The sequence below is a fragment of the Cololabis saira genome, chromosome 17 (assembly GCF_033807715.1).
Source record: "Cololabis saira isolate AMF1-May2022 chromosome 17, fColSai1.1, whole genome shotgun sequence".
NCBI classification, from domain to species: Eukaryota; Metazoa; Chordata; class Actinopteri; order Beloniformes; family Belonidae; genus Cololabis; species Cololabis saira.
This window is the reverse complement of record NC_084603.1, coordinates 23,574,245-23,600,717: the sequence shown is the minus strand read 5'-3', so window position 1 is coordinate 23,600,717 and position 26,473 is coordinate 23,574,245. Positions and strand designations below refer to the sequence as shown.

At 38.9% G+C, this 26,473-nt stretch overlaps 1 protein-coding gene across 1 annotated transcript; it reads right to left on the bottom strand.

Annotated features, from left to right (window-relative positions):
• Window positions 1-2,767: 2,767 nt before the first annotated feature.
• abcc2 (ATP-binding cassette, sub-family C (CFTR/MRP), member 2) lies at window positions 2,768-25,556 on the bottom strand. The gene is made up of 32 exons (XM_061745992.1): window positions 25,038-25,556; window positions 23,058-23,234; window positions 22,811-22,948; window positions 22,578-22,718; window positions 22,308-22,430; window positions 22,161-22,216; window positions 21,836-22,079; window positions 21,522-21,709; window positions 19,557-19,734; window positions 18,459-18,713; window positions 17,265-17,330; window positions 17,043-17,180; window positions 16,800-16,946; window positions 16,640-16,724; window positions 16,495-16,561; window positions 16,252-16,378; window positions 14,960-15,136; window positions 14,677-14,844; window positions 14,293-14,476; window positions 14,029-14,161; window positions 13,726-13,828; window positions 13,419-13,638; window positions 11,953-12,107; window positions 11,373-11,528; window positions 10,282-10,481; window positions 10,027-10,153; window positions 9,794-9,895; window positions 9,184-9,327; window positions 4,963-5,121; window positions 4,720-4,886; window positions 4,370-4,564; window positions 2,768-3,063 (listed from the first exon to the last, which is right to left on the bottom strand). The coding sequence occupies exons 1-32, from the start codon at window positions 25,080-25,082 to the stop codon at window positions 2,934-2,936; spliced, it is 4,695 nt and encodes a 1,564-aa protein (XP_061601976.1). The 5' UTR covers window positions 25,083-25,556; the 3' UTR covers window positions 2,768-2,933.
• Between the last annotated feature and the right edge of the window lie 917 nt (window positions 25,557-26,473).

The window sequence follows — 26,473 nt, the reverse complement described above, 5'->3', positions numbered from 1 at the left end:
CAGTGACAGTATTTGTAATTAAAATGTATTTCTCGGGTTATTTACAACCTGAGGGTGACTAATTAGTTCATATCTCACACAGTTGTGTTATGTATTTGAAATAAAAAATGCTGCTTAGTGCTGTTCATTTCTCAAAAGAAACATCAACACAACTGGGAGGCGTCTCCTGTTCATCCATCGACTTATGCTGATTTATCCCAACGGCAAAACTGGATATTTTTAACTTGTTTGATATGCTGAATCACTTCAAAATTTATTTTGAGGTAAGTTTAATCTGGGCTTTATTCAAGCCCCTTGTTTCCATGGTAACAGTCAGTGGCATAAATGACCAGCTTGGGGATAAATGGTTCATCACTTGATGTGCTAATTTCCTCCAAAACTCACATATATGCACTGAGTAAAAGGTTGTTTTGTTTTTTTAGCTAAAATGCCCAAGTGATGCCAAAGGTGAGAAAGGAATGCTCTGACTTCCGTATCAGATAGAAAGGCATGAAACAAATCACATTTTCAATTGTTTTAACCATGACCAAACAAGAAAAAGCAACACATAACCACTGAAACAGTCACAGATGAAGTTCAGAGCACATCCTGAATAACTCTAAAGAGATGTTGATAGTCAGGTGAAAGAAAGTAAGTGTTGCCGGTAAGTATTGACAAACAGCAGGTGATAAAAGCCATGGTCAAACACTGCAGGGACTTTTCTGAACAAGTGTGATTAAATTGTGAGCAAATACATCGATTAAATTGATTTGAATGCACAGAAGAAGGCATAGACGGCATTCAGTTAAAGAATAAAACATTTGCACAAATATTCTTTTCAACTGGGTGCTTGCAGATGAATTTGGCTCCAACACACAATAGCACAAGTGTAGTGCTGACAAAGAATCCTTCTAGAAAACGTTATTTTGAAAAATTCTCGTCATTACTACTTTGACATTTCCTTTGTGCCTGTTTCACAGTTACATCAACAACTAATCTAAAGTAGCAGAACAAACTTATACTTGCTCTCTAACTTGCAAAGAACCAAATGAAGACATTTCATTTTAACACACGACTCCACCACAGAAGTCAAGAGCTTTTGCTTATAACATGTTTTTTTGAGGGAAAATTCAGGACTTATAAGAGGTCCACTATTCAGTTAATGATACATAATGACCGCACAGTTGAGGTCAATATTATTACTCTTCACGAACATACCCAAAACTCTAACCACTGACTGCATTAGTTATAAAACTTTACAGAGTAAAACTTTCCTAACATTTTAATGCGCCATCTGCTTCACTTCTGAATATAAAATACATGTCTAGAACTTTCCTTTATACAAAATGTAGTGAAAATCAATGTAGTCAAAATGATTAGCTCCACAAGCAATTTCCACCTTTAAACCACTTAGGATTTGAACCTTACTTGAAAAAAAATTTCAAAGATTCCTAAAACTTTAAAGACAATGAATGATGATTGACTTCTTGTGGACGTGATGTTTCATGGAAGATGTTATGAGGTATGGTCTCCAAGGCTGTGATGCAAGAACTCCATCTTTCCCAAAGTTCCGCCACTTTTGTTTGGCAAAGGAAGACAAAGAACTTCAGCTCAAAAACAAAAACACCAAAAACCACAGTTCCCGCAGTAAAACAGAGTGAGGATTAATGTAAAGAAATCTGTTGCTAGAGTAGCTTTATGTCCTGGCTTTCTCTTCCAACAAGACAATTAATATCATTGTTTGAGTACTTGTACTTCATTCAATGACAAAGTTGAATCAAATGTTATCTAATGACTCAGAAACATCCATCTGAAATTGTCCAAAACTTTTTGAAGGGCATCAAAATCAAAGTCCTGTAGCTCTCTCAGAGCCCAGGCAAGTCTTAATGACCATGCTCAGAAACCACAGAAACGTGAATGAGCTGGAACGATTGACCATTTAAGAATGAACTACATTTCTTCAACGTATTTAGGAACAAACAGAAAAAAGAAAAACATTCAGTGACAGGATCTTTACAGAATGATCAATTCTTGAAGATTTTATCAGTGGTGATACACCAGATTTATTTACTCTTTACATGCTATTCAGGAGAACTGATCCTCTTCTGTCCATGTATAGATTGCTGATTTCAGCCCGAGAGATAAGACTGCCACTTTAATCCTTGCAGAGAAGCTTGCAGTTGCCCTCCAGGAGTCGAGCCCCTGGTCAGCTCTATGTCTGCCTAGCAAAATATCGATTAAAGCAACGGTGTCTACCCCAACAGCATCCTGTTTGAACCCATTTACTCAAACATGAATTCATTTTGAATTTATTTCATTTGTCTCAATCCCTCCGATAGCTTTGTTTGTATTTGTACATTGATGGTCAGCATAGATTTTAGACACATTTTCTGAATACAAGTTTGTGTGGCATCAAGTATATTTTCCACTATAGCATCTTTTGGGTTGAAAGACTTCATACACGTTTGCAACCATGCAACCATTCCTGATATTCGTCACCAAGGGTCACATTGACTCTGCGAGTGCATGCAGTTCTCAACCTGATGTTGTTGGGGTCTTCGTTAATTGATGTCAGGTAAATTATTTCCAAATTATAAGTCTAGTAAACATTAAAGTGAAAGCCAATTCAACCTTGTTGTGTGTGAAGCATTTGTGGATATAATTGTAAAAGAAGCACATGACTAAATATGAACAGATGAAGACCTAAACAGTCAAGTGTTCAGTGTGAAACAGATTTTTAAAACATGAGCAACTTCAAACGACTGAGGAGCCACTCAAATATTTTATAAATAATATTTATTGTTCACGTTCAAAAAAAATCTACACGTACAGTACAATTTCAATGATATCGTTTCATATAAACACAATACATTATATTTATTTACATGTTTGAATGAAACAAAAAGCGATTTAAGGAATTAAATTATTGTTTATAAAAATGTAAAAATACAAAATTAGAGACGCGAGTCGTCATCTTGGCTTATCCCAGCATCCTTTGCCATGGCATAGAAATGGCCCCGTTTTTCAAGTAGGTTGCTCGGAGAATCAAATTCCACAATTTTGCCGGCATCAAGCACCATCACCCTGCAAAGGCAGAACACGGGTTCAGAGTAACGCACCGAGCATAAACAAACATCCTGCTCAAAAGTGACAAACACAGATGTGTACATGGTGTCCACATAGACACACACTCAGTCTAGGCAAGAAACACAAATAAAAAAGGAACTGGAGATTTGATATTATGAGAGTCTCCTCGAATATGCCATGTATTTGTATCATTATTTTTCAATTTAAATGACTATCCATGAAAAATAACCCATGTTAGTTTAGGGTCTGCCGTCTTATATTTTGTTTCTGATCAGCCATGACAGTCAAACCTATTTCTACAGCTTTGTCTCATTGAGACGCAGGGTCTTATTTTCAAGTGAGACACATAGTAAAAACATCACAATCAATACGAAATAAAGATAATAAGATAATATAACAATATGCAATCAAGTTCCTCAATAGTATCATCTCAAACTCCTATAAACTAATTGTTGAACATGTTGAGGCCTGAGCACCATCTATGACCAAGAACCCAAGAGTGTGGTACAGTAGGTCAAATAGGTTATAGGTTAGTGGTCTCCAGCCCTGGTCCTCAGGGCCCACTGTCCAGCATGCTTTACGTTTCCCTGCTCTGGCACATCCTGATACAAATGACTGTCATTAACAGACTTGTGCAGAGCTTGATGACAACCATTAATTAGAATCAGGTGTCTTGATGCCAGGAAACAAACATGCAGCCTGCAGGGCTGGAGACCACTGCCTAAGATCAAGGTTGAACTTGACATTTGTGGCAATGTCATCATGAACACCCCCACATGGCAAACCGTAGAATTGATCCATTTGTACCACCCCAAGATCACATACTCCAAAAACTCCTCAGAAATGTTGTGGCTGATCAGTGTAAACGGCTCCATGACAAGTACGGAAATGCATTAGATGAAAATACTGTTTTATCACCAACAATGAGCTGTCACGTGCAACTTTCTGGACAAAATTAACTATAAAAAGGTCCTACAAGAACAAATCCTTTTCTAAAAAGACATGAAAAAGCAGTTTTGAACAATAATTGTAAAAGGTGGGTATATTTTTCATAGTTGCATATGTCTACATATTTAATTTTTGGGGGTGAAACAGATAAATTAGTTAATGAGAATAAGAAACTAGGAAAAGGGAGACGATCAGCTCAGCGGTTTTCAGGCTACAAACAAATCGCAGTGCGTCACTTGCACCTATCTCTGTTACGCTTTCAACTTTTAAAACAGTTTACTGACTGATCTCCATTTCCTTGCTCATATTTCTTTTACCATTACAACTCAGCACCTTCTGAGCAATCCTGACTCACCTGGAGCTGTCCATGATGCTGTGCAGGCGGTGAGCGATTGTGAGGACAGTGCAGTGAGAAAACTCTTTGCGGATAGTGTTCTGAATCAAGTCGTCCGTCTCTAGGTCAACAGCTGCCGTGGCTTCGTCCAGAATTAAAATGCGAGACTTTCTCAGTAGTGCTCTCGCTAGACACAGTAGCTGCCTCTGGCCAACGCTGGGAAGACAGGGACACGAGTTAAAACGTGCTCTGGGACACTCAAAAATGAACTTTGATCACTTATTAGCACCAGCTTAAAATACAAAGGAAGATGATTATAGTTATTTTTTCATTTTAGGCATCATCTTCTATAAATGTGTTGCATTTCTCACCTCAGGTTCTCTCCACCCTCTGAAACTTCATGCATTAATCCTTCTTGAAGTCCTGTAACATAGTCCTTCAGATGGGAGAGCTCCAATACTCTCCAAAGATCTTCGTCGCTGAATGTGTCGAATGGATCCAGGTTCATCCTCAGCGACCCAGAGAACAGAACTGGATCCTGCACTCAGGAGGTTGGATAGGTCAGTACATTGTTTACAAAGGAAAGCTTAATGTGGGTTCGCCTGTATGTTTACCTGTGGGATGATTGTGAGGCTGTTTCTCAGGTCATGCAGTCCTATCGTGGCGATATCTACATTATCAATGAGGATCTGTCCTTCAGCTGCCTCAATAATTCGAAACAGGCAGTTTGTCAGGCTTGATTTCCCGGCTCCAGTGCGACCCACTATACCGATCTAAACATCGCAAGAAAAAAACAGAAACAGTTCAAAATTTAATGGATAAAAAAGCTGTGTGTTTCTATTGTTTGTACAAGACTTGATCAACATGATAATTTCCAAATTTTATACTTTGAAGCCAGTATTAAGATTGTGACCGCTTTTAAGCAGACGGTACTTCTGAAAATGTTGAAATATAATTTCCCAGGAGGAAATTTCAATAGGTTATAATAATCTCTGCTTTATTGGAGGCCCTTAGAAAAGACTTCTGTAACTTTGTGGGTGGTAATTTATTCATATCCTGTGATGCACAGTGTGCACACAGATGATATAAAAGCCAGACTTAAGATATTCAAGAGTCATCCATCAATTTATTTGTATTCTTTATTATCTATATGGTGTGATGGAACAGTCAATTTGTCGGGCGTCCTATAAAAAACACACGCTCGCATTGATTTCCGTGGATAACTCAGAATCACAAATCAACCTGGACAAAACCCACGCAAGCTGTTGATGATGGTTTGGTTCACCATCATTAGGAGGCTGCAATATAGATCATTCTAATTCTTTGTAGTTTACTTCAAAGTATCCAAGTTGAAAATGTTTTGTTTGGTTACAGATTGTAATGCTGAGCCACAGTATCTTGTACTGACACAGCAGCCAGGGAACTAAACTATGTATCATTCAGCTACAACTAATGATTATCATTAACTGATATCAAAATTACCCTCGTATCTATGGGAAACATAGAGAGCCCTTTCGTGCATGTACATCAAACGTATTGTGGGGCTTGAGGCACGAAGTTTTCTAGGGGGCGCTGTTGAGCCATTAGGCCATGCCCATTAATACAAACCATTAAATATCACATTTTTCGCCAGACCTGGCTTGTGTGTAAAATTTGGTGACTTTTGGGGCACGTTTAGGGAGGCAAAAAGGCCCTCATTTCATCGGAAAAATAAAAATAAAAACGAGAAAAAAAATTCCTACAGATACAATAGGGCCTTCGCACTGTAAGTGCTCAGGCCCTAATAATAATAATAATAATAATAATAATAATAATAAGTCATCTTTTTAAACTCTACTTCATAGAATAATCAGCCCCTCTAAATATTAATTTAAATCAAAATTGCTGAATTAATCTTAATTTATGCTCAGATTTTCAAGATCTAGCAGTTGTTACTCACCTAAAACCTCATGTTATTTCTGAAAACTGTATTTCTAACATTTTGCCACAAAAGATGACACTACAACTTCCAACCATGCGTTTAGCAGTAATGGGAAACCCAGTCAGAAATGGTTGAATGAACCAGAGTTATACACAACAATAAATTATCCAAAGCTGCATGCCAGAGGAGGTCTCAGAAAGGTAACATAGCTATTTACCTTTGCTTTCAACAATATTACAAACACCACAGTAATAGATAATACAGTACAAGCCTTTGGCCTAAGTTTATCGGCTTGTTACATGGCAGTGTTAGACGAGACTGCTCCAAGCCTCTTATCACATCTCTGCTCTGAGTCTGCAGAGGAACCAGCCCTGACTACTTCTGGGTTAAAGTTTTACTGATAACATGCATGTGCTTCGAGAAGCCAGTGAGTACAGGAGAAATGGTGTAGAGACACGGTCTGCCGATGTCAGGGGGGGCTCAGGTGGTGAAAATTTGAACAAAAAGCACTGGACAGCAAATTCAGACCTTTTTACTATAGAAATGTTACAATAGTCAGCAGCAGCTTGAACTGGTTTCTTTCGTCAGAAAAAGTTAAAAAAAAAGTTTTGGTATGCCCAAATTGTGGGAGATTTCTCTCCACTTTTGTCCCTTTTTATTGATGTCACGATAGGCATGCAGTCTCGTATGCCACAGCTCCTCACACAGACTCAAAGCCAAGATAATCTTTTCCTCCATGTTGATCGTCTCTGATCTACAACCCGCAAGTTTTTTTTCACCCTCCACCACCTTCTCTCCTATTGGACGCGCCGAGATGTCGTCACAGCGCGGCGCGGTGAGATTAAAAAATATATATTTTAAGATATTTAGATAATTTTACATATTTTGCGGCGCAGTATCAGGCCAGCAGAGATCATTTTAGATGCTTCCCGTGCCCTGAATGCATTAAATGACAGGAGCATTATTTGATAGGATGTTACTGGACTATGTAATGCTACCTCTGAAATATTGATTTAAAATGGATGAATTAAGGTATAGGAATGCTGAGATTCATCCTGCAGTGGCAGTGAGGTGATTAGTATCTTACCTGAATGCATTAAGTGACGGGAGCATTATTTGATATGACGTTACTGGACTATCAAATTATGCTACCCCTGAAATATTGATTTAAAATGGATAACATGGGATGTTGAGTATTTGATCCTTCAAAATACATGATCCATGACATTAATTGCATTACATTTTGTGAACATTATATTATAAAGAGAAAAAAAAAACAATTCTACTGCTTTATTTGATATTCATTCAATCATCAGTCATTAAGAACATTCTTATTTACAAAGACGGCCTGGAAAGAGACAAGGGCCACTTGGGGGGGAAAGGAAGTGGTTTAGGGAGTAAAAAACAGTAAAGTTCTGTACAGTACAGTACAAGTACAGTTCTGATAGGGTAGCAGAAATCAACAGATAAACGCTATTGGTTTATGCGGCGGTAGCATTTTTCGACGAAGCAGCAGAAATCGACAGAACAGCAGCTCGGTCTGGGGTTTGCGCCCAGAGCGACCGCTTTGCCACCGAACACGGCGGCGCGAGAGACGGTGTTGTGCCCGATTCAGCCCCCCTGCCATGAAAAGCCCCCCCTCGTCGCACGAACGCTACCAAACCCACATATTACCGACAGATCTCTTATTCAATGTCAAAAAGGACTAAATGCTCATGTTTACGGGTAAATGGTTATTGATGTCATTAATTAATAGCCTGGTTACTGTGTTGTCTTCCATAATATTTGTAAATATATATAATATAAACTCCTAAGTATGTGTTTGTGTGTGTGTGTGTGTATATATATATATATATATATATATATCCAGGATACGACTCACGCTACTTATCAACAACTGTCCTATGACTGTGCTCTCAAAAGTATTTGATGCTGGGATGAGATCATAATTTTTGTCATTTGTAGTAAATTAAACATGAGCATTTAGTCCTTTTTGACATTTACTCGTGAATAAGAGATCTGTCGGTAATATATGTGGGTTTGGTAGTAGTTTATAGCGTCCTCTCCACATGCGCGTTCCCTCGACGAGGGGGGGCTTTTCATGGCAGGGGGGCTGAATCGGGCACGACACCGGCCGCGGTGTTTGCGCCGCGCCTGCGCCCGAATTGAACATTTAGACCAGACGATTTTTTTTTGTTTGTTTGTTTTGTTTTTTCAGATCCGGGACTTTTGGAAAAACATTCGGGGCTTGAGCCCAAGTAGCCACCCCCTAGAGCCGCCTCTGGTCCGGGCTCTCCCTCAGAGACGGGCTATGAAGCTCAGTCAACCGGTCTGGGGGGGCTCAGAGTAGAGCTGCTGCTCCTCCGCACCGAGCTGCTCACGCTGCTGCCCCCCAATGCAACCTTGGATAAGGGGAGGAAGATGGATGGATGGATGGATGGATAGGGAGGAGAAGCTTGTTGATGTGTTTTTGCTTTTGTTGCAAAGATTAAGTTTTGTTTATGGCTTTGATGTCTGAAGTCTGATTCTGTGAGTCTAACCTCTTATTCAAATACGTTAACCTACACAGCATAAGTGGATTGAGTTTAGTTGCAGTGTCCCATCAAAGAGGGAGGACATGAGATCATTAGAGAGGACGCTGCAGTCATTATTCAAGCTGTCCATGAAGTGCTGCAGTTTTGTCACCAGCATAGCTGGGTCGAGCTACAGCATAGAGTAGGAGGAGGCAGAGCCGGTCATCGGCTGACACCAGGGGACGTAGCGGAGTTATACCCACAGTCTTAAGACCATGAGTCATTTTTTGGAAAAGACAAAAAGTTGAGTTTTTGGAGTGGGAATTTAAGATATCCATTTCAATACGTTCTTTTGAAAGCTTTACACACACACACACACACACACACACACACACACAAACCTTCTCAGTGCTGGCAATATCACAGGAGATTCCTTGCAGCACCAGGTCCAGTCCTGGCCTGTAGCGGACCTTGTAGTTTATAAACTGTAGCCTTCCTGCCTCTGGCCACTTCTCTGGAGGCCGAGAGTTAGTTATCCACTTTGCCTGTACAAATACAAAACAGAGAGCAGATGTAACGATGTTGGGTTCAAATTAAACTGTCTCAGGCTGATTTTATGGGCTCAAATTAATGCCATAAGTATTTTGTATCTGTAAATAAACTTTGTACTTGTAGAAATATTTTGTGCGTGTGCAAAAAATATTTATACTTGCAAAAAAAATTTGTACTTCTAGATACAAAGCTACAAACTTTTTACAAAGCTACAAAGTTTTTTTACAAAGCTACAAACTTTTTTTACAAAGCTACAAACTTTTTTTTACAACTACGAGTTATGGCACTGTTTTGACGTGCCATTAATTTGAGCCCATATGATTTAAGATTCAAAATTCACCGTGCGAGTAGGTGTCATCTAGTCTTTGAAAGCCATGTAAAACAGGATTAAACAATGGAACTGAATAGACATCATCTATACTTTGTTGTGTTTTGTGACGGGAACAAATGTCAACATACCTCATTTTCGAGTTCTGTATATTCACTGACTCTCTCCACGGCAACAATATTGGTCTCCAGCTCCGAGCTCATCCTGACAAGCCAGTTGAGAGTCTGGGTTACCTGCAAAGCCCCAAATGGAAAGAGACTTTTGTTTACATTGTCAGCAAAGCGTAACCATCATTATAATAGATATTTTTGCCATCATCCGTAGTGATTGTAATGTGAATGCAGACGGTCATTCAGGAACTCACATTAAGGGCGTATGATATAGACAAGCCGACCAGGCCGCTGTCTATAGAGTCCCTGGACATAACGGCAAACAGTGCCGAAAAAAATACCACGAGATTGCCAAGAAACTCCAGACGAATGGCCAACCATCTGCAGGGTAAGATACATATAACAAAAAACACGTGTGCACAAATTAGAAGATGCTACCATTTGCTCTCAAACTGGAAAACGTGTTGGGAAAATAAATGTTGACACAAGGTAAACTTTGGATATCTGACCTGTTTGACACAATCCATGGGTACACACTTTTGAGGTTTTCATCGATAGTTTTTTCATTGTGATTGAGAAATCTGTCTTGGTGTTTGTAGGCTCTTATCACTGACAAACCGGAGACGGTCTCTCCGAAGTGAGAATATATTGGAGAGCGAGACACCGAGTCCAGGCGACGTAGCTGTCGTGAAGTGGCCACATAGAAGCGCTGGAAAAGGAAGATGAGTTAAAGGACATATGAAAAAATCCAAAATAAAATCTCATCAGATTAGGATAATAACTGGGAACGCCTTAACCTTAACCCTGTTTAATTTATCCATATTTAAAAACTATCACAGAAGTAATATCGGAAAACTACGTGTTAAAAAAAGGGTTAATGGGGAAGGACAGAGTGGATGGTGGCGTTACACCACAGACAGTCACACGAGAAAACAGAACTCTGTTCAACCTGATATTGTTTGGACCTCAACACTTTTTAACTTGAGGGTTAGAGTTAAATAAATACAAGGTTGTGGCCACATATTAAGTCGAAGAATGTTTAGGGGAAAAAACAACACTGATGTTATGATTAAAGAGTCGTAAATTCATGGTTACACGCTGTCGTCAGGTGAACAATTGCAGTGTTTTCTTACTGGGTAGCATAAAATATTGACATTTACATTTTTTTTTTAAATAATTCCATCAGTATGTTGCAATCTCCTCCAGAGACAGAAGCTCTCAGTATATTCTTTACAGTTAAAAAAAGGTTCCCTCATCTTGGTCCGTCCGTGAATATGACATGGATTTTCTAATGTACGATTTTGTAAGTTGCTATGCAGTCTCTCAATGTAGACATCAAATATATAAATTCTCATTTGAACATAGCTTTTTGAATAAAGACTTTCTATTTTAATTGTTAAAATATATATTGATGAAAATAAAATTGAAATACATATTCAGGAAAAGCATAGCTGCTTTTTTTTTTTTTTAAACATACATTTTACATACCGGTACGCCAACATGTTTTGTAGTGTGGTAACAATTTTGTATTCTCTCTTGTATTCCTGTCAATCTATTCTCATTAGCTTTCTTTTATCCCCTGTTGTTTATCTAAGCTTACCTGTACAAAGAAGTAGATCACAGCCAGAGGAATGATGATGATGGTGAAGAAGGGAGTGGCCAGACAGATGACAAACAGAGTTCCCAGGACACCCAGGAGACACAGCAGCCAGGAGCGAAACGACTGAGGAATGGCTTCATCTATCGTGAAAATGTCCTTAATAACCAGAGATAAAGAAAAGTTAATAATCATCAAAACTTTTTACAGCACTTTAATGAGACTCTTAACAGATTAAATTCAACAATAATACATTAATGTCTTAAGGAAAATTACATAACATAATGATATGTATTACATAATTCAGTAACTAAGAGAAGATCAGAAAGTTTTGTCCAAATCATAACAAACCTTTCAGTCTCTTTAAGCTTCAGGCCAAAGTTTTAAGCAGAACTGACTCCAAATTTGTCTGAACAAAATTAAACCGTATAGTTCATCCAGACTTGTTAAAGTTAACCCCAAACAAAAGCAATTGGGAAAAAAAAGAAGGAAATCTGTGTGGAAATAGCTACCATTACTTAATTCCAGAAACTCGGTTGGAAATGATGTAAACAGAGGGAAAGAAAAGGGGGGAAAAAAGTACCTTTGCAAAACGGTTGACCACTCTTCCACTTGGTGTCGTGTCAAAAAAAAGCATTGGCACTCGCAGTATGTTGTTAAGCAGCCGTGAATGCAGAATACGTGATGCAGAAACTGAAGCATTGGCTAGTATCAGTGTGCCGAGGAAGACAAAGATGCCTGCAATGAAAGCAGAGTTTTCATGATATAAAAGCACACTGACACAAAATGAATTCCATTTTTTTTTTTACAGGTGCATATACTTTGTTTGTGTAAAAAGACTGAAAAAAAGCACTTTTGTCAATTTCTCTGCAGAATTTTTAAAGTAATACAGGGTCACACAATCTGAGATCTGAGTTCAAACAAACTACAGCAAATATGTTGGTATTATAAACATCTCAAAGGTAAATTCATTGATAGCAAAAAAAAACTGATTAGAGTAAATGTAATTATCGATCCCAGAAGGGAAATTGTTTGAAATTGTTGTGTTTTTGAATTGAATTTGAAGTATGCATGCTTTTTTTTTGTTAAATGTTCTTAAATCTTGAAATAAACAAGAAAATAAAGTGAAAATATTGCATCTAAGCCAGTTTATCAGTATTGCATGTATCCACACACAAATAAAATACAGCATAGCAGAGTAGGAGGAGGCAGGGCCCGTCATCGGCTGACACCAGGGGACCTAGGTGAGTTATACCCACAGTCTTTTAGGACCATGAGTTCTTTTTTGGAAAGAGTTTTTGCACGCACGCACGCACGCACGCACGCACGCACGCACGCACGCACGCACGCACGCACGCACGCACGCACGCACGCACACACGCAGCTATTGTTATAGTTCTTATTGTGAAAATCTTAATAACCATTTCCATTTCCTACATAGTAAAGCAAACGGAAGCGCTTCATTACTGTGCCTTGTAAGTCAGACAATTTAAATCAACATAAGTTGCTTAGTCCAGGCTCTTATTTGGATGGTTTGAGGTCTGCTGCCATCGTCCATTGTTCTTTTGTCCACCTCCCTATTGAAATCAACAGATCATCATCTATAAAGCAGTGGCGCGTCCAGCTCACGGTTATTTTTAAAACCATGTCAAATCTTTTTGCCTTCTTGAATAATTATGTCTAAATGGGTCAAAAAATTACTTTTGATTGCTAAAGACTTGAATGTGTGAGCACAATGTTTTTTTCATTAGCACAATGATGGAAGGACAAATAGAGTTTTTTTTTCTATTTTCTTTCTTCTAAGAAGGCAATTTGGTCTGATCCTAGAGCACAACCTCTTTATCTTTGTCATTTCTTCATGGCATCATTGTGCATCTATTTCCTGTTATAGGATATTAAAATAAAGAGAGGCAATGTGCACATTGCATATCAACTATTATTAAGAGATTAAGACTTTTATGAAGTAACTGTGCTTTGGCTTTGAGGCTAACCAACATTCACCTAAAAAATTATGAAAAAAACAACAAAACAAAACATCTGTTCAGTTACCCTGAGCCACTCCTAGAACTCCAAACACCCCGACCCTGGTGTCCCTCTTCGAGGCAGGATATGTTTGATTGGCGTACTCCTCTCCATCCCCGGTCCAGTCACTCAGCCACAGGTTCTGACCAATGAAAGCAATGTTCTGGATGAAGTAGACCAGGAAGATCCAGAAAGAATATCCCCAGCCCAAGGCTCGCAGGTACTGGAGATACACCGAGAACTTCACCTGGATAACAGAAAGGAAAGACATTCAGAAAATAGATTCAAACTTTAAAGGCCCAGTTCTTAGTCATTTTGACCCCCAAACCTTTACCTGTCCTGTTTCCATAGCTTCCTTCTCTATCAACCTTTGGCCTGTCTTTGTTTCAGCAACATCTTCATTTTTTTTTAAATTGCTGTTTTTTCTTACTCTGAAACTAGAAAAAAAAAAAAAAAGGACGGACAACATGACATTTCTGAGGCGAGGAAAATAAAATTGTTTTATATGCTGTGCACGAAGAAGAATAATGTACATGCACAGCAACAGCCAAAACCCATGGTTTGGTATGTGCAAAGCTTTCACTGATGCTGTAAATGTTTCTCTTGTGTGTCATCCATCACACCCGTGTGCTCAAACCTGCTGCGCTGACTGCGACGGATGCTGTTCTCTCTCTTAAGTGTAAAAGAAACACTGTCTTCTAGGAAAGAGTCTGGCTGGGTGTCCTCTCCGTCAGGGGTGAGCTCCAAGTCTTCAGTATCCTGGCTATCATCTGAATGAATATCGATTCAAATACATATACGTTATGCCATGCTTATAGGAGGTATCAATTTTAGCTGAGTCATGATACTACAGGAATCGGTACAATATAAAGCCTTAACAGAATGAGGAGGGGGGAAATACCTGTCTCAGATTTGGTTCGGTTTCTTTGCTCTTTGGCATACGTGTCCAGAAACTCAGAAAAAGCTCCTTTACTGGCACGAAGGCTCTTGTAAGATCCAACCTCAGAAACCTTTCCATCCACCAGGACCACTACTTCATCTACGTAAGGCAGGAAGCTTACTCCATGAGTCACCAGAATACGAGTCTTAAAGACAATAAAAAAAGGACAACGTCAGCAGGTTTATGACATAATTGTATCCTTAGTCACATTGGTTTTATTGAATTCACATGCTTGTTTTTGGTAAAGTGCATGAATGTTCTATAAGGTCTCCCGGACATGCACCGCGGACGTCTCCATTTTCAAACAGCAGTTCCTTTTTAACTTCAACTTAAGGGAGTGCAAACCTTGTTCTTTAGTATTCCATTTGGTCCGATGACTTTATCAAAGAGATGCTTTCCGACATGAGAGTCCACAGCAGACAACGGGTCGTCTAACAGATAAACATCAGCCTGACTGTAAGCTGCTCTGGCCAAGCTCACACGTTGCTTCTGACCCCCTGACAGGTTGATACCCTATAGACAACAGATGACCAGACAAGAGTGAGATATCCCCAGATGTCTGTAATCTGTCACATGCAACAAAAACACATCATTCTCATTAAAGCTCAAATACAGTACATGAACGTACCTTTTCTCCAATTTCAGTAAGGTCTCCGGCAGCCAGCAGCTTCAAATCTGGGCCAAGGGCACAGGCCTGTATGACCTCCTTAAACCTCTTCTCTTCATGGGGGGAGCCGAACAAGATGTTATCCCTCAATGTAGCATTTTGAATCCAGGCTTGCTGTGGCACAAATGCTAGAGATCCCTGGAGAGGAATACAGGAAGAATGAGCTGCAGAATTCCCTCTAACTACACTTATTTTTAACCTTTATTTTGGAGGAATTAATGGCCTTCACTCTTGACATTTTATGAATTAAAGTTATTCAATTTAGAAGGACCTGCTCTTTGAACAAGCAGCACAAAATCTGGAAACATTTTGTTTAACTACATTTACAGGGGATAAAAATATATTTAGCAAACAATCGAATTGTCAACAAGAAATCAGTCACACGAGTTTGGGATAAACGCTCTTCCATGTTGAATAAACCAAGAAAAACAAAAGATAAACTGGAATGTTATCCCTCTGATTTTAAGGGTGTGATGTCTTAAGATATTTCTTTAATAAGCTCCAATATTTTCCTCCCAAGCCAAACATTGATCCCTTCAGCAGAATTTGTATCATAAATCATAGCACCAAGAATGATACAGTGAAAAATATGCACATTATTTTGGTTTCCACTGTTTGTTGCTGTTTTCAATGCAATTAATGTGGCATGATTACTTCCGTATTTCCTTTCATCAAATAAATGGAAGCGAGAAATAAAGAGAATGCATCCAGAGCAACGCAAATGACTGTTTTCTTTGATCATATGTTGTAACTTATACTGACTGATGTCTTTTCATTGGAAGGTCAGTGGTTTGATCCTTCATTCAGTAATGCAAACACAGTATCTTTGGTAAATCAAAGCAAAATACAACCATAACAGCCCAGCAGGAAACGTGCCACATAAATGCAGTCCACTCACCATTTAATACTTCCTGTATACACAGTAAACATCTGTGCCTCTTAATTTTATATTCTTCCTTATGAAAAATTTTCATAATATGAATCAAACATTATTCTGGCTATGTTTTAAAGTTAAATAAATTAAAAACAAACAAACAGAATTGTGACACACGTATCAATTCTGCCTTTACTGAATATGATGGGAGAGAACTTGTGAAACTGGGAATTAATTCAAATAATATTATAGTGTAAAACGATACTGTGGCACCCATTTATTTAAGTTATTTTTATTTTAAAGTGGGCCATATATGCATCTCTTAAAAAAAAACAATACACACACACATTGTGAATATTATATGGATAAAAAAAGTCACCCTAATATTAACGAAGCCTTTGGTGCTGTGCATCTCTCCCAGGAGGGCAGACATGAGAGAGGACTTCCCTGAGCCAACAGCTCCCACTATGGCCACCAGTCGACCAGGTTTGATGTCCAGAGACACACTGGCAAGCACACAACCATGCATATCTTCAATATAAGGGATTAAGGTCAACACACACACGTGACACCATCAGCACTAATATGTAAATGAGTTTTACGTTTGAAATAAGAGACATACTCTTTCAGCAGAGGGTCCGCGTCTTTTTCCCAAGCAAAGGAACCATCAGATACTGTCACAGCAGAGTCTAAAGATAAAAAAAACATGCTGCATAAGTACCAGGAACACAATCTCCTCACCAGTGGAAAAAGTGATGTAAACTTACTGAAACTGGGGTCGTGCCGTACAATGTCACCGTCAAGATCCTGCCCTCCCAGGAACTTCTCCAGCCTCTTTTTAGACACTGCTGTCTGTGGTGTAAAAGAACAGTTTAAGTTAAGCTTTCATTATAGGTCTGCAACGTATGCATGTACCAGCTTATTCACCTGCACAATGGCAGCGATGAGCATGGGGAGCATGGCCAGGGGGAATCGGAGGATGTTGAAGAGAGAGATCGAAGTAAAAGCTTTTTCAGCAGTTAATATGTTGTCGGAGCTCACGCTTACAAACACTGCAAACGTGGCTAGAGAAACCTGCCAGGGAAGAACGAGACATAGAAAAAATATGAGGGAAAAAAAAAACATTTGAGGAGGCCACACTTGAGCTTTGAACTGTTTTACATGACTCACCACAGCAGGGGCACAGCTGAAGATGAAGGTCGAGATGGATGTCAAGTAGGCAAACTTCTTCATGACCGTCAGTTCTTGCTCTCTAATGTCTTCCACCTGTGTCTTGAAGGATGGCTCCCATGCAAACAGCTTCAAAATCTGGTGCAGCAAAAGAAAAGGAATAAATCATGGATACTCTATTTCACATCATTGATATTTAATGTAATAACAAACACCACTCACCTTAATCCCGTTGAGCATTTCATTCATGATTTTCAGCCTCTTGTCCTTGAACTTCATGTTTGATATCTGAAAACATGATATACCTCATGTTAAACACACACACAAAGTTTCGGCTTGAACGATTGGTGTAACATTCAGATTGGTATTTGGCTTATAGTAGCATTTTTTTATTTATTTATTGATTAATTTCATATTTTTATTTATTTTTTCTTTATAAGTTTCTGTGTCTTACAATTATTTTGGTGGTCCATGTTTTTGTTTGATTGTAACCGTAAAGCACTTTGGTCAACAGTGGTTGTTTTAAGAGTGCTATATAGATTAAAGCAGCGATGAACGGGCCCTCGCACCCTTGTGCACGTTCAGGCGCGCTGCAGTGGAAGCTTGTATGAATTGCATGTAGATGTTTTCAGGCCTGGACATTTAGGGGATGACACCACCCACGACTCTCTATGTCAAACCATTCAAAAGTTATGGTAGAAAGTAGGAAGTATCAGATATCGACCAATCAGATGAAGGGACGGGCCTAATTTGCACCAATTAAGGTGAAGGAGTCAAAACCGAGTCCGATGACACCACCCACGACTCTTTATGTCAAACCATTCAAAAGTTATGCCAGAAAATATAATCAAATCAGATGAAGGGGGGGGGGGGGGGGGGGGGGGGCGCGCTTTTTGGCTATTGTCGCCAAGGTAACGCTTTTGACTAAGAAAAGTAATGTGCATCATCGCAGGATCGAGACGCACATTTTGATGTTTAACACACCTGGGTGTATGTTACGGTTCGGGCGAAGAAGCGGCCGAAGAAATTGCATAAATTGCGCCAAAATTACACGATTAATTCAAAATGGCCGACTTCCTGTTCGGTTTCGGCCATGGCGCCGAGAGACTTTTCTTTAAGTTGCGACATGATACAGGTGTGTACCGGTTTTCGTGCATGTACGTCAAACCGTATTGTGGGGCTTGAGGCACAAAGTTTTCTAGGGGGCGCTGTTGAGCTGTTTTTCGCCAGGCCTGGCTTGCGTGCAAAATTTGGTGACTTTTGGGGCACGTTTAGGGGGGCAAAAAGGCCCTCATTTCGTCGGAAAAATAAAAACGAGGAAAAAAAATACAATTCCTACAGATACAATAGGGCCTTCGCACTGTAAGTGCTCGGGCCCTAATAAAGACTGCTTTGTATGTGTGTACATTTTGTGACCTGGAGTTTCCTGGCCCTGTTGGCTAGCAGTCCATTGATTGGCACCATGAGCACCATCACTAGCAGTCCCGCCAGCACGGAAGGTCCCAGCTCCATCCACAGGAAAACAATGGATATGATGATTTGCAGCGGGCAGGACCACAGCAGGTGGATGAAGTTGATGACGTCGTTGAAGCGCTGGGCATCTGCCGACATGAGGTTCACCGTTTCTCCAACTGTTGATTCTTTACGAGTATCATTAGACACCACCAGTGCCTTAGAAAGAAAAAAAAAAAACACAATACACAGAGAGGTATTGTGTGAATGAATGAAAGCAGCAGGGTACTTTTACAGAGAATAAAGTTGTAATTTGTGAGAACAGGAAGAGAGCACATTCGTATTTTGTGGAAGAGGAGGTCTGGTAGTGGTCGACTGCAAGACTATCGGTGGTTATTGTTTCTCAGAAAACAATGAGGATGATCATAAAGATTTTCCACTTCCACAAAAGACGCAATTTCTTCCAAGTCTGTGTGGTTCCTTCTTCGAAATAGACGCAGTTGTTTGCACAATCGTTTTAAAGTCCAAAAGAATAATTCAAGCTGATGTGCCAAAAGATTAATTATTTCCTTATTTGTGAAACCGATACCAAAATATAACTTCACAGGATGCTCAATATTCCTCATTTTAACACAGGGAGAAGACTGCTCTTCCTGTTAGTTCTCATAAATTACGACTTTATTCTTGTAATATTACGACTTTATTCTCATAATATGACTTTATTCTCGCAATATTACGACTTTATTCTCGCAACATTATGACTTTATTCTCGTAATTTTACGACTTTATTCTCATAATATTATGATTTTATTCTCGTGATTTACAATTTTTTTTTTGTCTTAGTTTGGCCCTAATACTCCGTCGTACCTACTAGAACACGTGAAAAGGCATGTTTTGCTCAGTGAGTTTGCTGTTATGTCATGTGTTTAAACAAAAAAAGAATTGTGAAGAACTTCAACCAATCAAAACTGATTGTGCATGTTGTGTCTCTCAAATGGAACAATGTTATATTCATTTTTCACAGTGATGTGTAAGAAGATGTACTAGTGTCACCCCTGTTACCTTTCTGTACACAGCAGCCATAATAGCAGTGCGGACCTTCATCCCCAGCACAAAGCAGCGTTGGAAGTACTGCTGCAGGAACAGAGACTGCAGAATGGCTACGGCCAGCAGCAGCACCGCATACAAATACCCTTCCCAGGTATATCTGGATTTATCCTGAGTAAAGGAGATCATCAGTCTAGAAAAATGGCGAGAGAAGGAAAAATAATATTTTAGGATATCCTTCTATAGCAACTAGTTGCTGTCATTTAAGTCTTAATCGTATATTTGACAGATGTATAATTATTCCTATTTTGTAACCTAAGTTTTTCTTTCACTCTCATAATTTGGCCTCAGCATATTTTTACTGACCTGGTGTTATCAGTTGATGTTTAAACTAATCAATGACAAGTAAATAGTTAAACTATGGACATTTCCAAGGTCAGACCATGACATTTTGAAACCATTGAAGAAGCGCTCCTCTGATGTCAGGAAAGAAAATGACTTTTTTGAACAAAGCAGAAGCTGTTCAAAGTTTCAGTAAATTAATTCCAGCAAAGTGACTTGAATTGTTACAGTATAAAAAAATAAACTTCTCCAGCTTGCTATTCAACTCCACATGGGGGCAAGTACCTTTGATCTAAAGTAAAATTGTAAGAAAAGAAGAAAAACATTTTAGAGTTTCTCAGCCAGGGTCCAATCAATGATCTGTAAAAGACCAGTGAGTGGGATGAACCATTTCCATGTCTTTAGCTCTGCTTAAACATACAACATTAACCACTTCTGAAACAACACAATTACAGTTTAACCATTAAGAGATCTTACAGATATGTTGTGCCATTTGAAAAAAAAAAGTGTTATCATTTTGGCTTGGTTAAGTAAATATCTGTCAAAGTTGAGGATATATATATAAAAAAAAAAAATAGGAATCATCATCCCGGGTCCTGAAATGGGCCTAAAATGGCTAAAACTGATATTTGATCTCGAGGACAAAATATTGCCCCATTGAAAACCATGGAAAATGCTACTACTAGCTGTCACATTATGTATGTACTAAATGACATTCAATGCATCAAGCACAACAAAATCCTTTACTTGTCGTCAGACAAGACCTAAAAGTAAAAATCCATCAGATATCATTTGGGCATTTCTGCCACTGCAGAAAAAAAATAAAGATGAATCACAATCAGTGTTGTTGTTCATCACTGACCCCCCTCAGGCCTTGATGATAATGAAAATAAAATTCTCATTGAATTATATTATTATAAGTTATAAGTATTTTACTTGGATATCAGTAATTTTGTTCAGTTAAGAAATGAGAAGTTGTGGCTGTTAAAAGGTAAAAATCCCCAAAATATGATTATTATATGATATCTATAGTTCAAACTGGAGTAATTTTGACAAAACTGGCTTGTTTAAAAATAAATTACTTTTGGAAAATGACTTTTTTGTCATCAAGACCTTTTAAAATTTGACACTACAAAAAACAGTGCATCAAAATCAATATTGCTGCCAATCATTGACCCATCCCCAGATAATAATCAAATTATCATTGAATTTTGTTTCATGCATCTCAGTATTGTTTTTGTTATTCAAAATGAAATCCTCTTTAAGGATTTAACAGACTGACTTGTTTAAAGTGGGAAGTATGCTAATATTTTCTTTTTCTTTTTTTTGTGCAAGGTCTGACGATAACAAGGAAGCAATGCTTAATTAGGGGGACATGTAGCAAGCATGTAGCTGTTCTTGTACTCCACTGCCGGATCCAGAAAATAATATAGTTAATATAGTTGTGAGGTAATTAAGTTAATGCTTGCTGTGATTTCTAAAAAGCACTGAAGGAGCATTATGCAAAATGAAGGCGAAAAATAAATTTAAATTGCATAGTCACTTAAATAATTAATCAAATAAAACTTTAATAATTTGTCTTGTGGGGGAGATTAAAAGTTTATCGAACAACAATAATGTTTGTTGTAATCAACTTACTTAAGGAGTTGAGGACTGACAAAAGCCAGCAGGTCCTGTAGAAGTTTGAAGAAGGCAGATTCAATAAGAACCCGTTTGAAAGTCTTATAAATGGTTGTAACCAGCCATGAATTTGGATAGTTTTCTTCTTCTTCTTCTTTTTTCTTTTTATCCTTCTTTTTCTTCTTTTCTGCTTTTCCCTTATCCTCCTGAAAGACAATATATGAGCACAACTTTTAGGAACACAACTACATGCATTCAAGTAAAGAATCAGCAATGCCTCTGAAGATAATATCCACTTGAATTTGAATGTTCAAGTGTTTAAGTACCCTCACCATCATCAATGCATCCTGACTCACACCTTTCCCCAGACCACTAGTGAGACCACTTTGAGAGGCCTCACCTCCGCGATGAACTGGTTTCTTCTTAGTCTGTTTTTGGAACCGGACTTGAGCTGCACCCAGCTCATTCTGCATGTGATACTGGAAACGCTGGCTAATGTGAGAGGTGCTCTCCTCCTGGTTCAGCTCCCACATGTCCTCCTGCACTAGGGGCTGTTTGTAGCCTTTCACAACCATGCTGTAAGTAGAAGGAGGAGTTGGAAGCCACTGTGCACATATGTGGGTGTTCACAAGGAGACTAAATCAGCGCTCAATTTACCTGTGGATCCAGTTAAAAGTGATTCTGTTCAAGAAGGCTGCACCTGCTTCTGGATTCTGTTAAAGATGTAAGAAATGACAGCACTGAGGGGGCGTTCAGTATATTTTAACTGACGATAAATTTTCAAGTTTCTGGTCTCTTTAGTACCTTTTTTACAGATTCCCGAGCCTCTGGAGGGATGTCAGCAAAAGCAGAAAGAATAAGCGCAATCACCTCCAGCCCAGTGGAAATGTAGAAAAGGCTGAAACGAGGGACATCACTAACTTTTCCCTGAGTGTGAGATGTTGGAGAATGGAGATGGAAAAATGGTGTGTTAGTTACTTGCAATCATCATATAAGGTGCCTGAATTATGCTTCAGTATAGGTTCATGAGTTTTCTTCTAGCTGACTTTGTGATTATTAAACATTGCTTATTACCACTCTGAGCGCCTCTCGTAGAAGGGTCTGGAAAGGAAAAATGTCACATAAAACAAGCAGGAGCCAGAAGAGGAAAAGGGTGGCGGAGTCCACTGCTCCTTCCCGCCGCCTCAGTCCTTCCTGACACAGCAGTACGAGGATCTATCAAAGAACACAAGTCAGAGCATTTAAAAAAATAAGTTTCTCATCCTCAGCTCCAGAATGAATCTGTAAATATAAAGCTGGACATGTACCCATGTGACTGCAAAGAGGACGGGGTTTGTATAATATACAACTGCATTTTTCTCCGTTGAGCTGTTTGGACCAAAATCTTCTCCTAACGTGAGCGCCAAGGCCGCAATGGCCGTCAGGAACAGCAGACACACCACAAGCTGAAGAGAGGAGACACAGATGATGCTAATTAATAGAAGCTTCCTCTTCTCACTCTCACCTTCACACAAACAATAAGTGTTTGTGTGTTTTGCTGGCTGCATGCGTTACCTGTTTGCAGATGTAGAGCTTGGACAGGTGTTTTGTGTTGACTTGTGTTCTTCTGCAGAGAGAGCCTAGCTGCCAGGGGGCACAAATCCACAGGAACCCCAAGGGGATCCACACCAGGACTGTTTGCTCCACACATATTGGGAGGTCTGGGGCCTCTCTTTGTAGATATGAAGCATTCTGGGGTGTACATTAAAAAAATCATGCATTAGAGCAAATCATGTCATATTTAATGCTCCCAACACCTCTTTGTTAAAAGATTTTATGTAATTCCCTCATTTACTACTTGTGTTCACTGTCAACAGTTTTCAGAAGCATTTCAGTTTTCATGACAGAAGGGTATCTGTTGGTTATCCTTCAAATATTATATGTATACTGTTATTCCTTGTCATTTTCTGAATCTAATCATATTACAATTCAAATGTTACAACCCCCAAAGTAATTTTAACATATTCTTACATTGTTCAAGTAGTTTCTTATACAGTCTTTCACAAAGTGGAGAAACCACATTTTCCCCCCTGAAAACTCCTCGTCGAGCTCTTTTTAAGAAGTGTCATGCTCCTAACCTGCTGCCAATTAAGCTGATTGCTTTGAGAAATACTGCGTCCTGTTCCCCCATCTCAACTTTTTTTCTTCTTTTTAACATCTCGTTGTCATTGCACAAAACAAAAACAGAACAATAAAATTTTCCATTTTTGACATTTGATTAACATTTTGGAGTCCAAAGTTTTTTTTCCCACCAGGTCTGTAAGTCCTAAGCATGTTTTAAAGGAGCAGACACAGTTTAAAAACTCACATGCCTTCTCTTTTTTGTTTTCTTTAGCGTTTTGTTTTGAAAAGCGATGCAGGAACTGGTAGCATTTCTACCACGTGAAACTGTTGCCATGTGTTTATGTAAATTGATTTTCATTAGGGGAATGCTATGATCTCTTTCAAAATGTTAATTAAAGCTTGTGGAAATGTCAACTCAAGTAGGGTAGTCGGGCAGATGTTTGCTTTCTGAATTACACAAGTGAATTTATTTGATTGATTTGATTTCAAGCAAAAAAAGGTAAATTGCTACAGCTACTTTGTTTCATCATTGATAAGACAACACACTGTATTCAGAAAATAGCAAAGGAACAGAAGTGTAAAGTTGTAATATTCAAATGCCTTCTGTATAATGAAAAGAGAAAAAAAACAACCTTTGTTCTTACACAAACTAAAAAAGTCAAAAGACATCCACAGGTCAATTCTCATTTGAGCACCAAAACCTCATGTTTGCCTGAAAGATAATTGAAAAGATCTACTGATATTTACAACTGCTACAAAAAAGTTATTTTCTAATTCCACGTTAGCTGTTATAACTCAACCCATAATGTTTGGCTCCAAAGACTTTCATTGCTTTTGAAAATCTTCTTGCAATGAAATAAAAGGTTGAATCAATGAATGACAGAATTAAAGCCATACAGTGTTTCTGTCTTTTGGAGTCACAGGAATGTAGCCATGAAGCACATGAATGTGTTGTTGTTGTTGCTGGACCGGTTGACTCTTGTCCAACCTTGATGTCATTGCTGTCTTGTCACATGCTCACAGTGAGTTTGCAGGCATAAAACCATAAAATGTTTCCTATATACAAAGATCATTCATTCATGGTTACATCATGCCATCCAAAGGTTTTGTGGAACAAGTTGAAATAGCTGTAAACAATTAACATCTGTGAAAGAGTTCCCCATGCTTACTCTGCCTGAATCGGCAAAGTTGTTGCCTATACTCTCATGAAATAAAAATAAAATGAAAAACAGCAGGAAAAGAATCTTCCAATGCCACAAAACTTTGATCTTATCAAGAATCAAACTTCTCTTTCAAGATTGTTGACTGTGTAGGTTGTAAGTGGATCAAAGAGTTAGAGTGTTTTTCATCTCAATAGGCCACAATAAAGCCATTATCTTCATCCCTTCTGTGTCTCCCTTCAACTACATCAACCCTTTCTGTTCAACTCACCCAAAAGACTGAGCCGCAGTACTCCTCCAGAGCGGCAGCACACATGGTCCACTGGCGATGGCTTCAGTCGCCCTCCGCTGATTAGACAACCAGACGCTCCGTGCTCTCTGCTCCACTGCAGCTGAGGTTGAATCAAACGCTGCTGCCCTCTCCTCTGTCCACCCACGTTGCAAGAGACAATTGCAGGATGTGGCTATGAGAGACTTTGATCCATGAGCCTTTTAAGCTGAAAGGAAGAAAAGCCTGTTGCCAGCTCCTTGTGCAGAGAGAATAGATTCTCTTGAGTAATTCAAATGGCATCGAATTCAATGTTCTACACTTCTCTATCCATGTGAAGACAGAGAAGTTGTTCTACACGGTTGTAGTGTTCCTTGGTTGAAACTGTAAAAAGCCCGGCAGATGTGGTTTAAGTCATTGATCAAGTCTAAGATTGGACCAGCCCACTGACACTCCTAAACACCACTGTTTCTAAAGTTCAAAATGTGATGCAGATGAGTTACATACAAGATAAAAGAGAGAATGAAAAAGAAAGAGAGAGGAGGGAGGGATAGAGAGGGAGAGAGAGACAGGCTTGCATAAGTGTTACTGTGCAGTTTTCCATGTGCTGGGGGACAGCCCTCCAAAAAAGGGAATGTGTTTAGGGAAGGGAAGGGAAGGGAAGGGAGGGGGTCTCATTAGACCTCTTTTCCTGTTGTGTTTCAGCTTTGGTTCCATGCCTTGCCTTTCTCTGAAATAATACTCATGTTAAAACTGAAGTCAGATTCAGTCAACTTCATAATTAATCTGATCAAATTCAAAATCTGTTTGTTTCCTGACAAAGAAACTACGCCCTGTCAAACACAAATGTTAGTTACCGGGAAAGGGAGATTGTTTTTGGGCTCTTTCCGCCGCTTTCTTTCTCCTCCTCTGAGCAGGGCGAGGGCTGGACTTCAAAACCAGGGTGTATTTTTTTACATCATGACTGAAGTAAAAGTAAGACCAGATTTACTTTACTCGTCAAAAACTCTGGAAATGTAGAAGGAGAAATGTCCTGGAGGGATCGTGCCCCCCCCCCCCATTACTTGATCAAAAGCAACGCTTCTTTGCTTTGTTTTTGATCACAGCTTGTTTCATACGCTCTATTTTGTCTTGATGAGCTCTATTGATGTTGATGAATCTAAAAATATTTGAGGTTTGCCATCATAAATTGGATCAAAACAGAGGGTTGCTTCTGATGTGTGTGAGCTTCCTGTACAGAAAAAAAAACTTCAGATGAAAATGAATAATCAGAATTGTGTAATAGAATAAATGATTACTGTGTATTTGTTATGCAACGTTATATATTCATAATTATGGAGCAAATGGAAACTCAGCAGAATCTGTATTCTTCAAGTTATATTTTTAAGTTTTACAGCAGTTTAGAGTGTCATAATTTATTTGCATTAAAATGACCTAAA